We start from the raw sequence: 14063 nt of genomic DNA, 5'->3' as shown, positions 1-14063 counted from the left end.
TGTAGCCTCTCCTTATATTAGTAGGAGAGAGGTTAGTGAACAGGAGTGAGGAGTGATACTGGCCAAGACGGACGGACCGTGTATATAAAAGCCGGGTCACAGCGCAGGAGCACACATTATTGTAAAAGAAAAATAAAGGCTGGTAACCGTCATCCGTGTCAGCGTCTTCGCTTCGGGCTTCGTAACAAACCTGAGAAGACGATCAGAGCGTTTAGGAGGCATCGTAGGACGTTAAATTAGGGCGCCACTGGTGGACAAGGGGAGATGTTGAAAGATGCTACGATGCATGAGCGTGCAATCAGCGTTGAGGAACAGAAGTGCATGCTCGATGCTGTGTTCGTTAACAAAGCTAAAGCTAGTTTTTTTTTTTGCGATAATTTTACTGTTAATCTGAATTTTGGGGGGTTTTTTTGTTGCATGTTACGAACCTGAGCTTATTGCTAAAGGGACTTCTGGACAGCGGTTCACAGGAGGAGGTGGTGGAGGCGGAGCTCCAGCAGGGCCAGTGGAGCTGACGATGGGCTCAGGTGGGGGAGGAGGCGCGGGGGGGGCAGGAGGTGGTGCATCGAGCTGCAACTGACTTCCTGTAAAGAGATAAAAGGCAATGACATGTACAAAGATACAGTGTGTACACGCACTAAACTAAAACAATTCCATGACACCAAGCATAGTTTCCACCAAGTAGGATATTTGCTCTTACAGCAGGCATGGGCAAACTACGGCCCGGGGGCCATATTCCCTGCAATGCCCACATTTCTCCAATAGATGGTGTAGAAAAGGCTTTAAGCATTTTAGAATTTTAACCTTTTTGACACCTGTCTCACAGTTTGGTGTGTTATTCAATTGTTTGTTAAATGTAAAGAAATATGTACCATTTTAAACTGAAATGATTTGAAGCTACAATGTCTTCCGAACCAATCAGACCAGGACATTTCTTCTCAGAAAAGAAAAAATTCACGTGTCCCAAGTAAACAATCAGATTAGCCTCAGAGCTGCAGGAAGTGTATTTTCAGGCCCAATCTTGTGCGCTATATTGTCATTTTTACATGGTCCTTATGACATAACAGTATTAAAGGAATTATTGCCATTTGCCTCAATGGAAGTGCATGGTGACAAAAAAAAAAATATTCACAGATCTGTAAACAAGACGTACTGCTAGAGACAAACGAAGGAAGCTCAGGGATGCTCTGCAGAAATCCTGAAGGAGCAAAACCAGGACCAAGGTCGGCGCTGTAGGACAGGTCATCTGCTATGCCTGGCAGGTCAGGCAGATACGATGGCACATCTAGATCAGGCACTTCTCCCAGGTCTGGCACATAAAAATAACTTTCTGCTGTCTGAAAGAGAAAGGTGAAAATGAAAATCAATTGCAAATATATACGACATTAATAGGTATTTGGACAAATTGATCTTATCATAAACCATATGTAAAAATATAAACACGTCACGTAAGCCTGAAAGGAGCTATCTTAAAAGTAAAATAAAAACTTGTCACAAATAAAAACAAATGTGAAACACATACATGTGCCTATCGTTATTTCTTTTTTGCTTTCCGGCAACATGCAGAAACAAATCCGATTCAAATTTTGATCTATTGACATGCCTCATAATGACAATCCTAATCCCTCAAATTCAACATTGGACACATCTGAAAACCAAAAGTATTAGGCCAGACACTTGCAATAACTGCTCTGTAGGTCATTTGGTCCCGGGCCGCAGTGGGACACCGTGAAAAAAATGTACTTCAGTTTCACTTATTTCCTTCATTTAAAAATAATTCAGTCACATCCCTTTAGTTTTTTCCATTAAAAGATAATCTGGCAATGTTTCCAAACAAAAGGTCAGTCAGAGGTGTGGACTCGAGTCACATGACTTGGACTCGAGTCAGACTCGAGTCATCAATTTGATGACTTTAGACTGGACTTGACCGAATGTAAAGAGACTTGGAACTCAACTTGGACTTTAACATCAATGACTCGTGACTTCACTTGGACTCAAGCCCTTTGACTCGACAAGACTTGATACTTTCTCCCAAATCCCAAAGTGATCTGTGTAAATATATTATTATTTTGTTTAAAAGGACTTGAAACAGAAACATAAGGACTTGGGACTTGACTCAGACTTTGCCTCTCTTGACTTGAGACTTGACTCGGACTTGAGTGCAAAGACTTGAGACTTACTTATGACTTGCAAAGCAAGGACTTGCTTTAGGGGGGCGTGAGGGGCTTCCAATGGATCATGGCACACTGGACATAAGTGTCCCACTGCTGTAATGCTTGAATGATAACAAATCTCCAGCCACTAGGTGGCAGCAAATCATACAGGGTCAGGGGGAGAGGAGGAGCATGAAAACATTTCTGTCCCCCAAGGAGGGGCCTGACGGAAAATAATTGAGAATCACTGATCTGCACCAAAAAAAACTGTTGGATTGGACGAGGAGAAAACTGTGAAAAGTCAAACTGTGTGAAAGGTAACACACTTTGATGATAACAGAGAAAGAGGGGGTTTCTGTTTCCCAGTAAAAGGGGCTAATTCTCATCTATCCGTGAATGAACGGATGAAAGGGAGATCACAGACAACAAAACGTTGTTGGTTTCAAATTTGAGTGTGGCACCTGTCGCTCCAGTTGTTCTCTCTTCGTAATAGAGAGCGGTGCATCAAAGGGTTTCTCTTCTTTTTCTGTCTCCAGTGTCGTGTGTGTTTTAGTCACTGCTCCAGCCAAAGGATCAAGGAACACATATTTCTTATATCTTGAAAACCAAAGAAAACAGAACACATGTGAATGAAATATGACATTTTGTTTACACTCACAAAAAAGTTTCTTATATTACTTTATGTGGACTAACAGGTTTTCTGTGGTATTAAAGAGCAAAAGTGAGCTGACAGATGAAATGTTGCGAGGCAGACTTCCTAGTCCCTCTTCTGTCTCGTCCTTAGATTTCTTCTTGCCTCCTACACACACTGGGAAATACATCAACTTCTCCTAAGAGGAAAGCAGAGACAGGATAAAATTAGATAAAACTGCATCAGACAAAAAAAACAAAAAAAAAAACACTTGCTGCACGGTCCAGTTTTTAATAGCTCCGTCCAGATTTTTGTGCTGGTTTATATTGGGCATCCACCTTTTTTGTTGTTTCTTAAAGGTGCTATGGCCATGCTTATCTTACGCTATCAGGGAAGACAAAGAGTTAACTGTTTTTTTCATCATGCGACCTGTTTTAAAACAACTACCGTAACTTCCGGACTATAAGCCGCTACTTTTTTCCCACACGCTTTGAACCCTTGCGGCTTAAACGGTGATGCAGCTAATTTATGGATTTTTACGGGCTAGCAAAGCTCATACCGCTAGCAATCAATTTTTCTGGTAGGCTACTGTGAATGGCTGTGTGTGTGTATATGTGCGTAGGGCGCGCGCGAGAGAAAATGGTAGCGAAAGTTGAGAGCAGTTTGAGCCCTGTCATGTTGAAGCGTGAGTTGGTTCTACTGGAGCTAAGTTAAAACGCTGTTTATGTTCTGTTGATAATAAAGACCCCCAACTTCCCTGTTTCTGTTTAACTCTGTTGCGGACAAGCACAAAGTGAAGGGAGTTAGCCGCGGAGCTAATGTTAGCTTTGGACCTGAAGCAGATGGCAGAAAGTCTCCCCTGTGCATTTCACACTACGGTCGGGGCACAGAAGCAGGAAAACTAACGTTGTAACCAGCCGGGATACAGGCATTGTTCGGAAAAAGCATTTATTTACAACTATTTTTTTTTCATTCTTTAAATTTAGTGGGTGCGACTTATATTCAGGTGTGCTCAATAGTCCAAAACATTACAGTAATTAAAACTGGCTGAGACCAGTAGTTCAACTGTTAGTTCAATTCATGGTCCAACCTTTTTTATATTAGCTTAGAGATGTTTTTTTAAAAAAAATAAGACTCACGGTAATCTACTTTATTCAGTCCACTTCTACTTCTCACCTGCAGGGCCTTCTCATTAAATGGCTTGGCCTTTTTTTTACCTTTTTTATATTAGCTTAGAGATGTTTTTTTAAAAAAAATAAGACTCACGGTAATCTACTTTATTCAGTCCACTTCTACTTCTCACCTGCAGGGCCTTCTCATTAAATGGCCGAAGCTTATTCTGTATCCTATGGCGGGGATGACTTTGCGATGATGGGTCTGTGACCCCAGTAAAGATAGATGAGTAGTCCTGGAGTCGGTCTGGGGCTGGGTACTTGGCACTGGAGAAAACCTGAAGACATACTCAAAAGATTACACAACGGACTGAACCATATTTATTTTTGTATTTTGGTTTTAGCTTTACCTTCGTGGCTTTTTTACTGCCTTTGATTTTGTCAACACGTGCTTGGGCAAGTCTAATCCTGTCGGTTATTGTCTGTAGTTGACAACGATTTTTCTCCACACTCTCTAACACTCTGGAGCAACACACACACAAATATAGACACGGTATCAAGGAAAATGTCTAACATTGCACAATTTAAGTGCAAGTCAATTTGAAGTTGACTCTCTGCTCACTGCAGACATGCTAACTGCTACACTATGAAACCATTTGTATTTTTTCTTGTATTTTATATGTTTATGCAGACATTTTTAAGTTATGTAAATTATTCCAAACTAATACAAACATCGCATTAATTCACAGAAATACATCGAGTCATTTACCTTTTGAAAATATCTGTAGAAATAGCCTCCAAATAGAGTAATGCATCTGCAATCTGGAGGACAGCCTCCTCTCTCCTCAGGTCTGGTTGGATGAGAGGCACTGTATACACTTGGCCCTCCAGCCCATACTTCTGGTTCCTTTTTGACAAACAGCAGGGTTTTTTTTTAAAAAAAGTATGTGAATATAAAATGAAGCAGTTCAAAGTGATATACTCTTAAATATATTTTAAAAATATGATCCAATTCGGTGTCATGTTTGCCAAATCGCCATTAAAGTAAATGACTTTAATAATATCATTTGTTTTGTGCATGATTTTAAAATCACATTACCTTAGCCATAGCTACCATACATACACACATGAAGGTCATACACTGATGCCTCCTGGAAACACCCACACACAGAAAAGGCTCCAGGAGCAAACCCAGAGAAAAGCCTGGAGCCTTTGCCCCCAAAGGCAGTTCTGTCCTTGCTTATAACCATGTTTTGGTTGTCCTACAAGATGTTGGCACCAAGCTGTAATGGCTCAGACATTTCTCTTGAATTAAACCATAACACTATTGAAGGCCTGGTCAGCCTTGTCATGACCCATTCTCCTTCAATGTCACCACCCCTAAGGCTAGGGACACGTTTTAAGAAAGCCTTACAACCCTAACATTCTAATCAAACAACAAACAAACAAACTACCGAAGATGTGATTATCTATGATTGTGATTATATCACTGAGTCTTATGCAATCGCAATTCTATCATTTTATTGTTATGTTAAGTATTTTTGAACAAAACAAAACAAAAAAAACTGGACCGAATTACGCTTGCACGTCATATACACGCCGTAAAGAGAATATTTCGCCGTAAATCAAAATTGTGTCGGCAAAATACAAAGCTACGACACAACAGGATAAAACACATAGAAAGCAACACAATAGCACAGGATTTGTGCTTTTTTTCAAATGTCAAATTCGATGTAGGCACTTAATCTAACTCGTATGCATAGGGATATAACTCAGAAACGGCATTCTACTCGTAATTAACGTAAAAAAGGAGGTTGGTGATATCGTATGCGCTTACGTATACGTTCAACAGAACATCAATTTCAGCGTAATTCTTACCTCAGCATGACTTTAGTTGACGTTTCCGTGGCGTTTTTTGTTTTTTTTTGTTTTTTTGCAATAAACGTTATAAAGAATACGTGCTGTCGGTGTTTACAGCCGGAGTAGTCAGGTGACAGAAACGACTCTTTACTTCCGTATCCGCTCACGTGTGACTTCACCACGTATGTCACGTGGTCAAGAGTAGCTGCAGTTTGATTGGCGTAACGATATCCGGTGTTAATATAGATAAACATGACACAAAACGATGTGCTAAATCCTGAATATATCCTGAAACTTTAATTTATTGAAATAGTGATGTAAAAGACGAAGAAGGGTTTTAATCTATGACTTCTAAAAAAAACTTAAAATGTGTAACCTTTGTAACCCTTAGGTGTTTATTTAATCTAATACTTTTTTTCAAAATTATGTAATACCTGCTGTCTATATGTATAAACTGGGTAAATAATCCGAATATATTGTGTGATTTTATGACGCATTCCATTTAGCATTTAAATCTATCTATCTATCTATCTATCTATCTATCTATCTATCTATTACGGAAACTATATTGTATTTGAAGTTTTTTTCCAAACTTTTTAAACTTTTTCTGGTGAAAGTGTAGAGTTTAAGAGTTGGTTAGAGTTGTTTTGGTTATTAGAAACTCACATACTAACAGGAATCAATACCTCGCACCTTTTAAAGGAGTAGGCAAGGAGAACCGTGTCTCTTGACAATTTCTTAATAACTTGAGCGACACATTTTCAAATTCCACCCACAGTGTCGTGGCCAACAGCATGTATTCCACCAACCACGTAGTTCTTCGTTTATATACTGTAGACTAAACCGCTGTGCCCTAGTACGTGTCTCTCGCGTTCTTATGGGCTCACTATGGAACTTTTTCCGCGATTTGCGTCATGACGTAGCAGTTGCTCATCGCCCCTCCCCTATAAACGTCACATCTGGAGTTTGCTCCTCTCATCAGCACCACTTTGTGCACAGGGAGGGGGAGAGAGAGAGAGAGAGAGAGAGAGAAAGACAGAGAGATTCACACACAGGAGGAGAGAGGGAGGAGGAGAGATGTATTTTCATCCTTAGCCAAGCACAGACCTAGCAGAGGAGCTAAGCTCACCTTTTTTTTCCGCAGTCGGCCATAATTTACTGCTCCCGCCGTCATTTAATTCCTCAAAAATCTTCTCATTTGAATTCTGTTCTTCAATCGGGCTTAATGATGAGCTCCAGTCTGCTAGAAAACCCAGTGCAGGCGATTTTGTACTTGCGGGAGCTCACCACCATCGTCCAGAACCAACAGAGTCTGATCCAAACCCAGCGTGCGCGGATAGAAGAGCTGGATCGGCGGGTGGACGAGCTTATCAGCGAGAACAGTTACTTGAAGGATGTCAGGGTACAGCAGCAGCAGCAGCATTTGTGTCTTCACGACCACAGCCATCACCATAACCTCCCTGATCCAAACAGGATCCATCATTACAACCACCATACCTTTCAGGACTCTCAGCTTGGCTCCCTGCCACAGCATGCAGCTGCTGCAGCAGCACAGGTCGAGGACACGACGAGGGGGCAGCCTTCTTTAACGCCGTCGCAACCAACTGACCAAGAAAACATGCAGTTGGTTCCGGCCGAGCCTTCCACGAGCTTTCATATTGAACACGACAACTCGGAAAACGGCGGAGGTTGCTCCAGCTGTCGCTCGTTAGTGCATATGACCCAGACGAGCGTTTGTAGATCTCTGGCCCTGGCACGGAAATCCGAGTAAGTAAGAGTCAGCGGTTTGTTTGAGCTTGGTCCACGGTTTTCTCCGTGTTGTGGGGACCTCTGTGTTTTTATAGTCACAGTAAGCGAAAAGTTTAAAAAAAAAAAAAAAAAATAGCAAAATTGTAAATGGTCAAGCACATATGTGGTTATGTTTGCCATTATGAACACAGAGAGATGACTGTGTGGTTTCTGTGATTTAGAAACTGTCGTGCTAAACCTCCTGCGTGACAAGCCTTAAAAAAAATGAGGCAAAAGTGCAATTCTGACTGATTTGTCGATGACTATGGAGATAGAGAACATAAAAAAAAATCTCAACAATTTAAACGCGGGGCTTGTACTTGTCCTGCTTTGGATTGACTGCTAGCATGTACACCGCCAATAGTTGGCCTTGACGAATCAAGACAAAAATGCACTAAACGTCGAGACCTCCCAATAAACATTTTCTACAAAAAGAGCAATTTATTTTCCTTTGCAACGGAGATGGGTGAAATTTAGAGACTTTTTTTGTTTGTTTCTTTGTTTTATTTTGGAAAATAACTCGTCACGTACTAATGCGAAATCAATACACCCTACTTCGTTGAAAGTGAATGGAAACCATATCTCTCGACAGTATATATTCAAATGATAGTTTTTGATATCATTTTGAATATGAAATTGTAAGCAACGCAAGGGGAATCAAATTAGTCAAATGCGCTTGCCCGTTAGAAAAGAATTAAATCAAACCAAAGGCTTCTAACTCAATGTGTTTTTTGCTAAATTCTATATTCTTCAACAACACACGTAAATATATTGAATAACATTTTGCACACGTTGATTATACAATTATGCTATTTTTTTTTCTAGATTGTGAAAGTGAACTGTGGGTGTAAACCGTAAAGCTGTGTGTTTTGACACTTTGAAGGAACGCTAAATTTTATACAGTAAAGTAAAATTGACTGTATAAATTTAAATTTAAAACAATTTTCAAACAGAAACGTATAAAAAGGACTTCAAATACAGTAAAGTAAAATTTACTGTATAAATTTAAATTTAAAACAGAAACGTATAAAAAGGACTTCAAAGGACTACTTTATTTCAAACACATATGGCTTCATATTTTTCCTTACAGTTGTCTTATGATTATAATACATGATAGAGCTCTTCACACATAGCTCTTCATTTTATATAAAGCACCTTGATTCAAATAACAAAAACATAAAACCTAAAAAACATTTTTTGGGTTGATCTGTGTTATTTTTTTTCTTTTTTTACCCTAACCCTTACCGTAAGTCATTGATCATTCAATGAGTGCCTTTTATCTAAAGGAGGAGAAGTAATTACAAAAAGTCCCAATGCTTTGCTTTGTACAGATATGTGTGTGTGTCTGCACGTGTACAGAGAGGGAGAATCACTAGATAACAACTGGATTACGCTTACTCGATCATTACGTAACAAACAGCTGTAGGCCTATTAGGATGTGTGTGTGTGCATACGCTGGAAATGCACAATTGTTACAGTGCTTAGTGTTAGCTACATACTGTTATCTGTTCGAGCTTCACATGCACTGATGAGTCACAGAGCCTCTTCATCACTACTGCTAGACTTTTTTCTTTTCTTTACAGCTTCAGAGGTGGGGAATTCAAAAGAAAACAGAGTGAGCCTCTGCAACACTCTGTTACTGCAGAGTTCACGTGTGTTTGAACTGTATTTTTGGGACAATATTGCATGTACAATGGTGAAGGAGCCCAGGCTTAATTCGACTTTGCCGTGACGCGGTAATTGGAGGAAATATGTTGCTCAACAGACAGTCAATCGTAACGAATTCTAAATAAACGAACATCATTTCCTGCGGCTGTATAAATGGACATTTGTTGGAAATCTCATAGTAGTTGTAGTTTGAAACATACGCGCCATATTTATTTTAAACAGATTTGAGTTGCAACAAGAGATTTGAACAAATACATATACAGTCGGTTATCGAACTTAATTCATTCCCGAAGGCCGTTCGTGAACCGAAAAGTTTTTAAAAAAAAAGCAATTTTCCCCATAGGAATCAATGTAAAATGGATTAATCCGTTCCTGGACCCCGGATGACTGATTATTCAAACTTCTTCCACAGTATTTTGTGTACAAGTTCATACAAAACAAAAACCAATAAATGAATTAAATCTAACAAAAAAAGATAAACACAACTGAATAAAGAATAAAGCTATAAATAGGAAAGGTAATGTCATTCATCCTTACTGGTGCTGAGGAGTCGTGATTGCATGAATGTTTGCTTCGACTTCTCACTAATTATTGTCTCTGAAATACTGTTGCCGGCCAACTGCTTCTCCTTGAACCCCTAATGTTCCCGTTTAATTTCTTTCTTCACTTCTATTCTTGATCTCACTATTTTCTTTTCCATATGCATGAAAAAAAAAAACATTTTTATTTTTAAATTAATTATCTTATTTTACCATGTGTCTGTTTTCTTTACATGTCGTCTTTACCGCTTTGTCTTTACTACCTTTACCTTTGATGCATGACCCATGATATACTGAGTTAAAAAAATTTTGCTAAGTGTTTTTATGGGGTTTTTTTAGGCATAAAAATAAGAACTGATTTGGTTCTGTTTTTATACACCACATTTTCTTTTTGAATGTTGACACAATTATTCTGCAGTTGCAAAGGCTGACCACTGTATGGCAGTGTTGGGTGATTCTCAGGCGTCCACTGTAGAGGCTTATATGCAACACTGCCATCAAAACCTACTCTTATCATAGAAAATGACATTTTAATAGCTGTCCACTGTAGTGACCGTCATGCATGAAAGGGTTAAGTAATACTCTTCAGCTCCAAACTACCCCACCTTAATTTCCCATTTGACCTGCTAATTTTTTATTGCTGTCCATCAGCCTGGTCAGGTGACAAGTGAAAATCTCAGCGTCTTCATCTTTGCAACTTTCAACTCAGCCCTTCGTCTAGTAGACAGAGCAACTGTCTCAGAACCATGCATCGTAGCAGGTGTCACTACTCTAGTATAAACCATCCTTTTCACCTTTGCGGCTATTCTCCAGTCACAAATCGCCCCTGACGCTCATGTTACATTACTAAGCTACAGCCAACCCTACCATTCATACAGCTTCCTTTGCTTGCTGCTAGATGATTGGCTAGTGATAGTAACTATGAAGATTGACACCAAGATATGATCCCAGAATCTGGGTTACAGTATTTTCCGGACTATAGGTCGCACCTTTTTTTTTCATTGTTTGACTGGGTTTGCGACTTATACTCAGGTGCGACTTATATATTAAAAAATATGTATAAAGATTTTTTTAATGAAAATAGAAAAAAAAGAACTTGGAGTAATTACCTTTTTTTTATCGAATTGTTGATTTATATCTTATGTAACAACACAATCACACAGTGTACACGAATATGCACAGTTGCAGTATAGTGTGATGATTGTGAGTGTCTTCTCTGCTTATTCCTCCATTTGCCCCACTTAGCTTGCGGAGCGTACAGTAATCAGCCATTCTCTGGAGAGAGAAAAAGGCAGAAAGACTGAACAGCAGAGCAGAGATCCTCGCTCTGTTGTTGTCTTTGATGCAGACCTGGGAGGTGTCTCGGGATCAAACGGTACGCAGATGCAGGATCGCAACAGTAAAAGAGATCAGGCCAAAAAACAAAACAAAAAAAAAGCCAAATACAAACAAGGCAAATGTTAAAATGTTAGGGACTAATGGTCCGTACAATGTATATTGCCGTAGACAAATAGGTTGGAAGTTACGAACTCGACCATATTATTTGCAATTTCATTTGTAATCTGATTAAGATTCTGGGCAATGAAATGCAGGGAATGTCCAGTCTTGCAATTATCTTTTGACTTTAGGCACTAAAGGATGTGAAGTTAAACGGCATTAGATTACCATTTTTGGTAGTTGAGCTGTTATCGGAAGCTCTGACGATGTCGATAATTGATCGTTTTTATAATGATTTTTATTTTTAAATTTCGATAATTGATCATTTTTATAATGATTTTTATTTTTAAATTGATTATCTTATTTTACCATGTGTCTGTTTTCTTTACATGTCGTCTTTACCGCTTTGTCTTTACTAGTTGTTACATAACAAATTTAACAGATGAATCGGTTTTCTACCGAAGCGTGTAGTACTACTACCAAACTTACTCATGTTATTTTTATTACGATATATAATTGTTAATCTTCTCTGGGGCCTTTCCTTTTTTTTTCATTTACCAGCAGCTATTTCTTCGATATCTTATGGCTAGTACACATATAGCAAATTAATTCACTTTGGCCCACCAGAGGTTAACATTCGTTACCCTTTCATGCATGACGGTCACTACAGTGGACAGCTATGAAAATGTAATTTTCTATGATAAGAATAGGTTTTGATGGCAGTGTTGCATATAAGCCTCTACAGTGGACGCCTGAGAATCACCCAACACTGCCATACAGTGGTCAGCCTTTGCAACTGCAGAATAATTGTGTCGACATTCAAAAAGAAAATTTGGTGTATAAAAACAGAACCAGATCAGTTCTTATTTTTATGTCTAAAAACACATAAAAACACTTAGCAACATTTTTTTAACTCAGTATATCATGGGCCATGCATCAAAGGGTTAATGTTTACTGGATGAGTTAAATGAAGTGGTAAAATTCTGTGTGTATAACAAGCATGGCAAATTCGATTTAAATTCGAATCAAGTGTACATTCACCATAAATTACATCTCCCATAATGAATGTTAACCGCCTTACTCCATTCTGGTGAACAGACATTAACATATCCCTGCTATGTATGTGCTTTGTAAAAAATATCCTGTCTTTTGTTTTTTTTTTACTTTAATACTTAAATGAATTCTTTTTTTTTATTGATTGAAAAATTGAAATTGAAATGAAAAAAAAAGTTGTTGCTGTCTTTTTGTTGTTTGTTAAAAGTAAGTAAAGTCAGCAGAGGTGAAAAATTGTATTCAAGAAAAAGTACTGTTACTTCAGAATAATATCACGATTTATTACTATCCAAATAAATACTTGAGTGACTAGTACCGAGTAACTGTTGAGTAACATCTGATTTATTTTTAAATGAGCATTCGATCAGATAGACAAAATTACAGAGAGGAGAGTTGCGGAGAAGCTTTCCCCAGTTTTATGAAAAAAAAAATTACAAAATAACTTAAAAAAGATGTTTTAACTGAACATAATGACGGTGACGACTATTCTATTCTATCCTATCAATAAAATAATCAAATAAAACAAATCAATTGAATACCTTAAAATAAGATCATCTTTAGGTAAAAATTCAAGTACTTCAATAAAAAAAATTACAAAATAACTTAAAAAAAATTTAGGTCAAACTTACCGCAACATATTTCATTTTGAGTTTTTGAATGCCGAAATATCCGTTTGTTTTGGGTAGACACAAAAGACCCTGCATGATGTAACAGCTGTTCCGCACTGGTTTGTAAACTGAACATGCATTCAATATGAGTCCATTACCGACCGTTGATTCTACCTTATTTTTTGCTATCAAAGACGTCCGCAGTAGCCACTAAACTAACCCGTCCCGCCGCTGAGAGTGACTACGGTCACGTGACGAGACATGGCATGGCCAGGGTGACGCTTTATTGGTTAAACTAAGTCACACGGTAGAGCCTTGAGCGGAAGTCTCTCTCAGTCAAAATAAAAGCAGAGATAGTGGATCATGGATGAATAGATAACTGGATACTGGCTAGCTAAAGCGTAATCCAGTGACTCTGTAACGAGTAACGAGAGTAGAATCTTCATAAATCTACTCAAGTAAAAGTCAAAAGTTATAGTGATTTAAAACAGTACCAGAAGTGTTTTATTATGACAAAACCTACTCGAGTAAATGTAACCGAGTAAATCACCACCACTTACTCTCAGTCACATGGGACAAATTCCCATGAAGAGTTGGGATAATACCAAGAACCTGTTTAGAACCTTGACATACTACCCTTTTAACCTTGACTGCCTTCTCTTTTCTCTTTCCTCTGTGTTGTCATCTTCTCTGTCCTTCTACAGGAGTGAAGTTGTGCTGCACCAGTTCTGTTGCCCAGCCCCTGAGCATCCAGAGACTGACATCGCCGGGTAAGATTGATTCATTTATGTGTGTGTCAAAAAAAAAACACCATTTGTTTTAGTCTTTATATATTGTTTCATTTTTATTAGAAATATTTTTTAAAAAAGCTTTACAAAATCTTTATTTTTTTTATCTAAACAACCCAAAACTCAGATATACTCAGAGCATTTCATAATTTACCTATTATACTGTATATCCCTCCCATAAATCATATTCTTAAAACGTTCTGAATATTAACCCTTTCATGCATGACGGTCACTACAGTGGACAGCTATTAAAATGTCATTTTCTATGATAAGAATAGGTTTTGATGGCAGTGAGAATCACCCAACACTGTCATACGGTGGTCAGCCTTCGCAACTGCAGAATAATTGTGTCAACATTCAAAAAGAAAAGAACCAAATCAGTTCTTATTTTTATGTCTAAAAACACATAAAAACACTTAGTAACGT

The 14063-nt window shown here is 38.3% G+C and overlaps 2 protein-coding genes across 3 annotated transcripts in view; one reads left to right on the top strand and one right to left on the bottom strand.

Annotated features, from left to right (window-relative positions):
• Positions 1 to 5930, bottom strand: part of wash1 (WAS protein family homolog 1) — a 9903-nt gene extending 3973 nt beyond the window's left edge. The window contains exons 1-8 of the mRNA XM_008311870.3: positions 5775 to 5930; positions 4666 to 4803; positions 4307 to 4418; positions 4088 to 4234; positions 2847 to 2983; positions 2615 to 2750; positions 1154 to 1337; positions 429 to 584 (exon numbers count right to left, since the gene is read on the bottom strand). Coding sequence (XP_008310092.2) covers positions 429 to 584; positions 1154 to 1337; positions 2615 to 2750; positions 2847 to 2983; positions 4088 to 4234; positions 4307 to 4418; positions 4666 to 4803; positions 5775 to 5782 — 1018 coding nt within the window. The 5' untranslated portion in view covers positions 5783 to 5930. The remainder of the gene's footprint in view (positions 1 to 428; positions 585 to 1153; positions 1338 to 2614; positions 2751 to 2846; positions 2984 to 4087; positions 4235 to 4306; positions 4419 to 4665; positions 4804 to 5774) is intronic.
• An 844-nt stretch (positions 5931 to 6774) lies between these two features.
• The window catches only part of iqsec3b (IQ motif and Sec7 domain ArfGEF 3b), a 27402-nt gene continuing 20113 nt past the window's right edge, over positions 6775 to 14063 (top strand). For both annotated transcript variants that reach the window (XM_008311862.3, XM_017033059.2), the window contains exons 1-2: positions 6775 to 7523; positions 13554 to 13619. In XM_008311862.3, the coding sequence (XP_008310084.1) occupies positions 6982 to 7523; positions 13554 to 13619 (608 nt within the window). In that variant the 5' untranslated portion in view covers positions 6775 to 6981. The remainder of the gene's footprint in view (positions 7524 to 13553; positions 13620 to 14063) is intronic.

This window comes from Cynoglossus semilaevis, chromosome 6 (assembly GCF_000523025.1).
Source record: "Cynoglossus semilaevis isolate Cse_v1.0 chromosome 6, Cse_v1.0, whole genome shotgun sequence".
NCBI lineage: Eukaryota > Metazoa > Chordata > Actinopteri > Pleuronectiformes > Cynoglossidae > Cynoglossus > Cynoglossus semilaevis.
The sequence above is the reverse complement of the archived record's forward strand: the minus strand, read 5'-3'. Positions and strand labels throughout refer to the sequence as shown.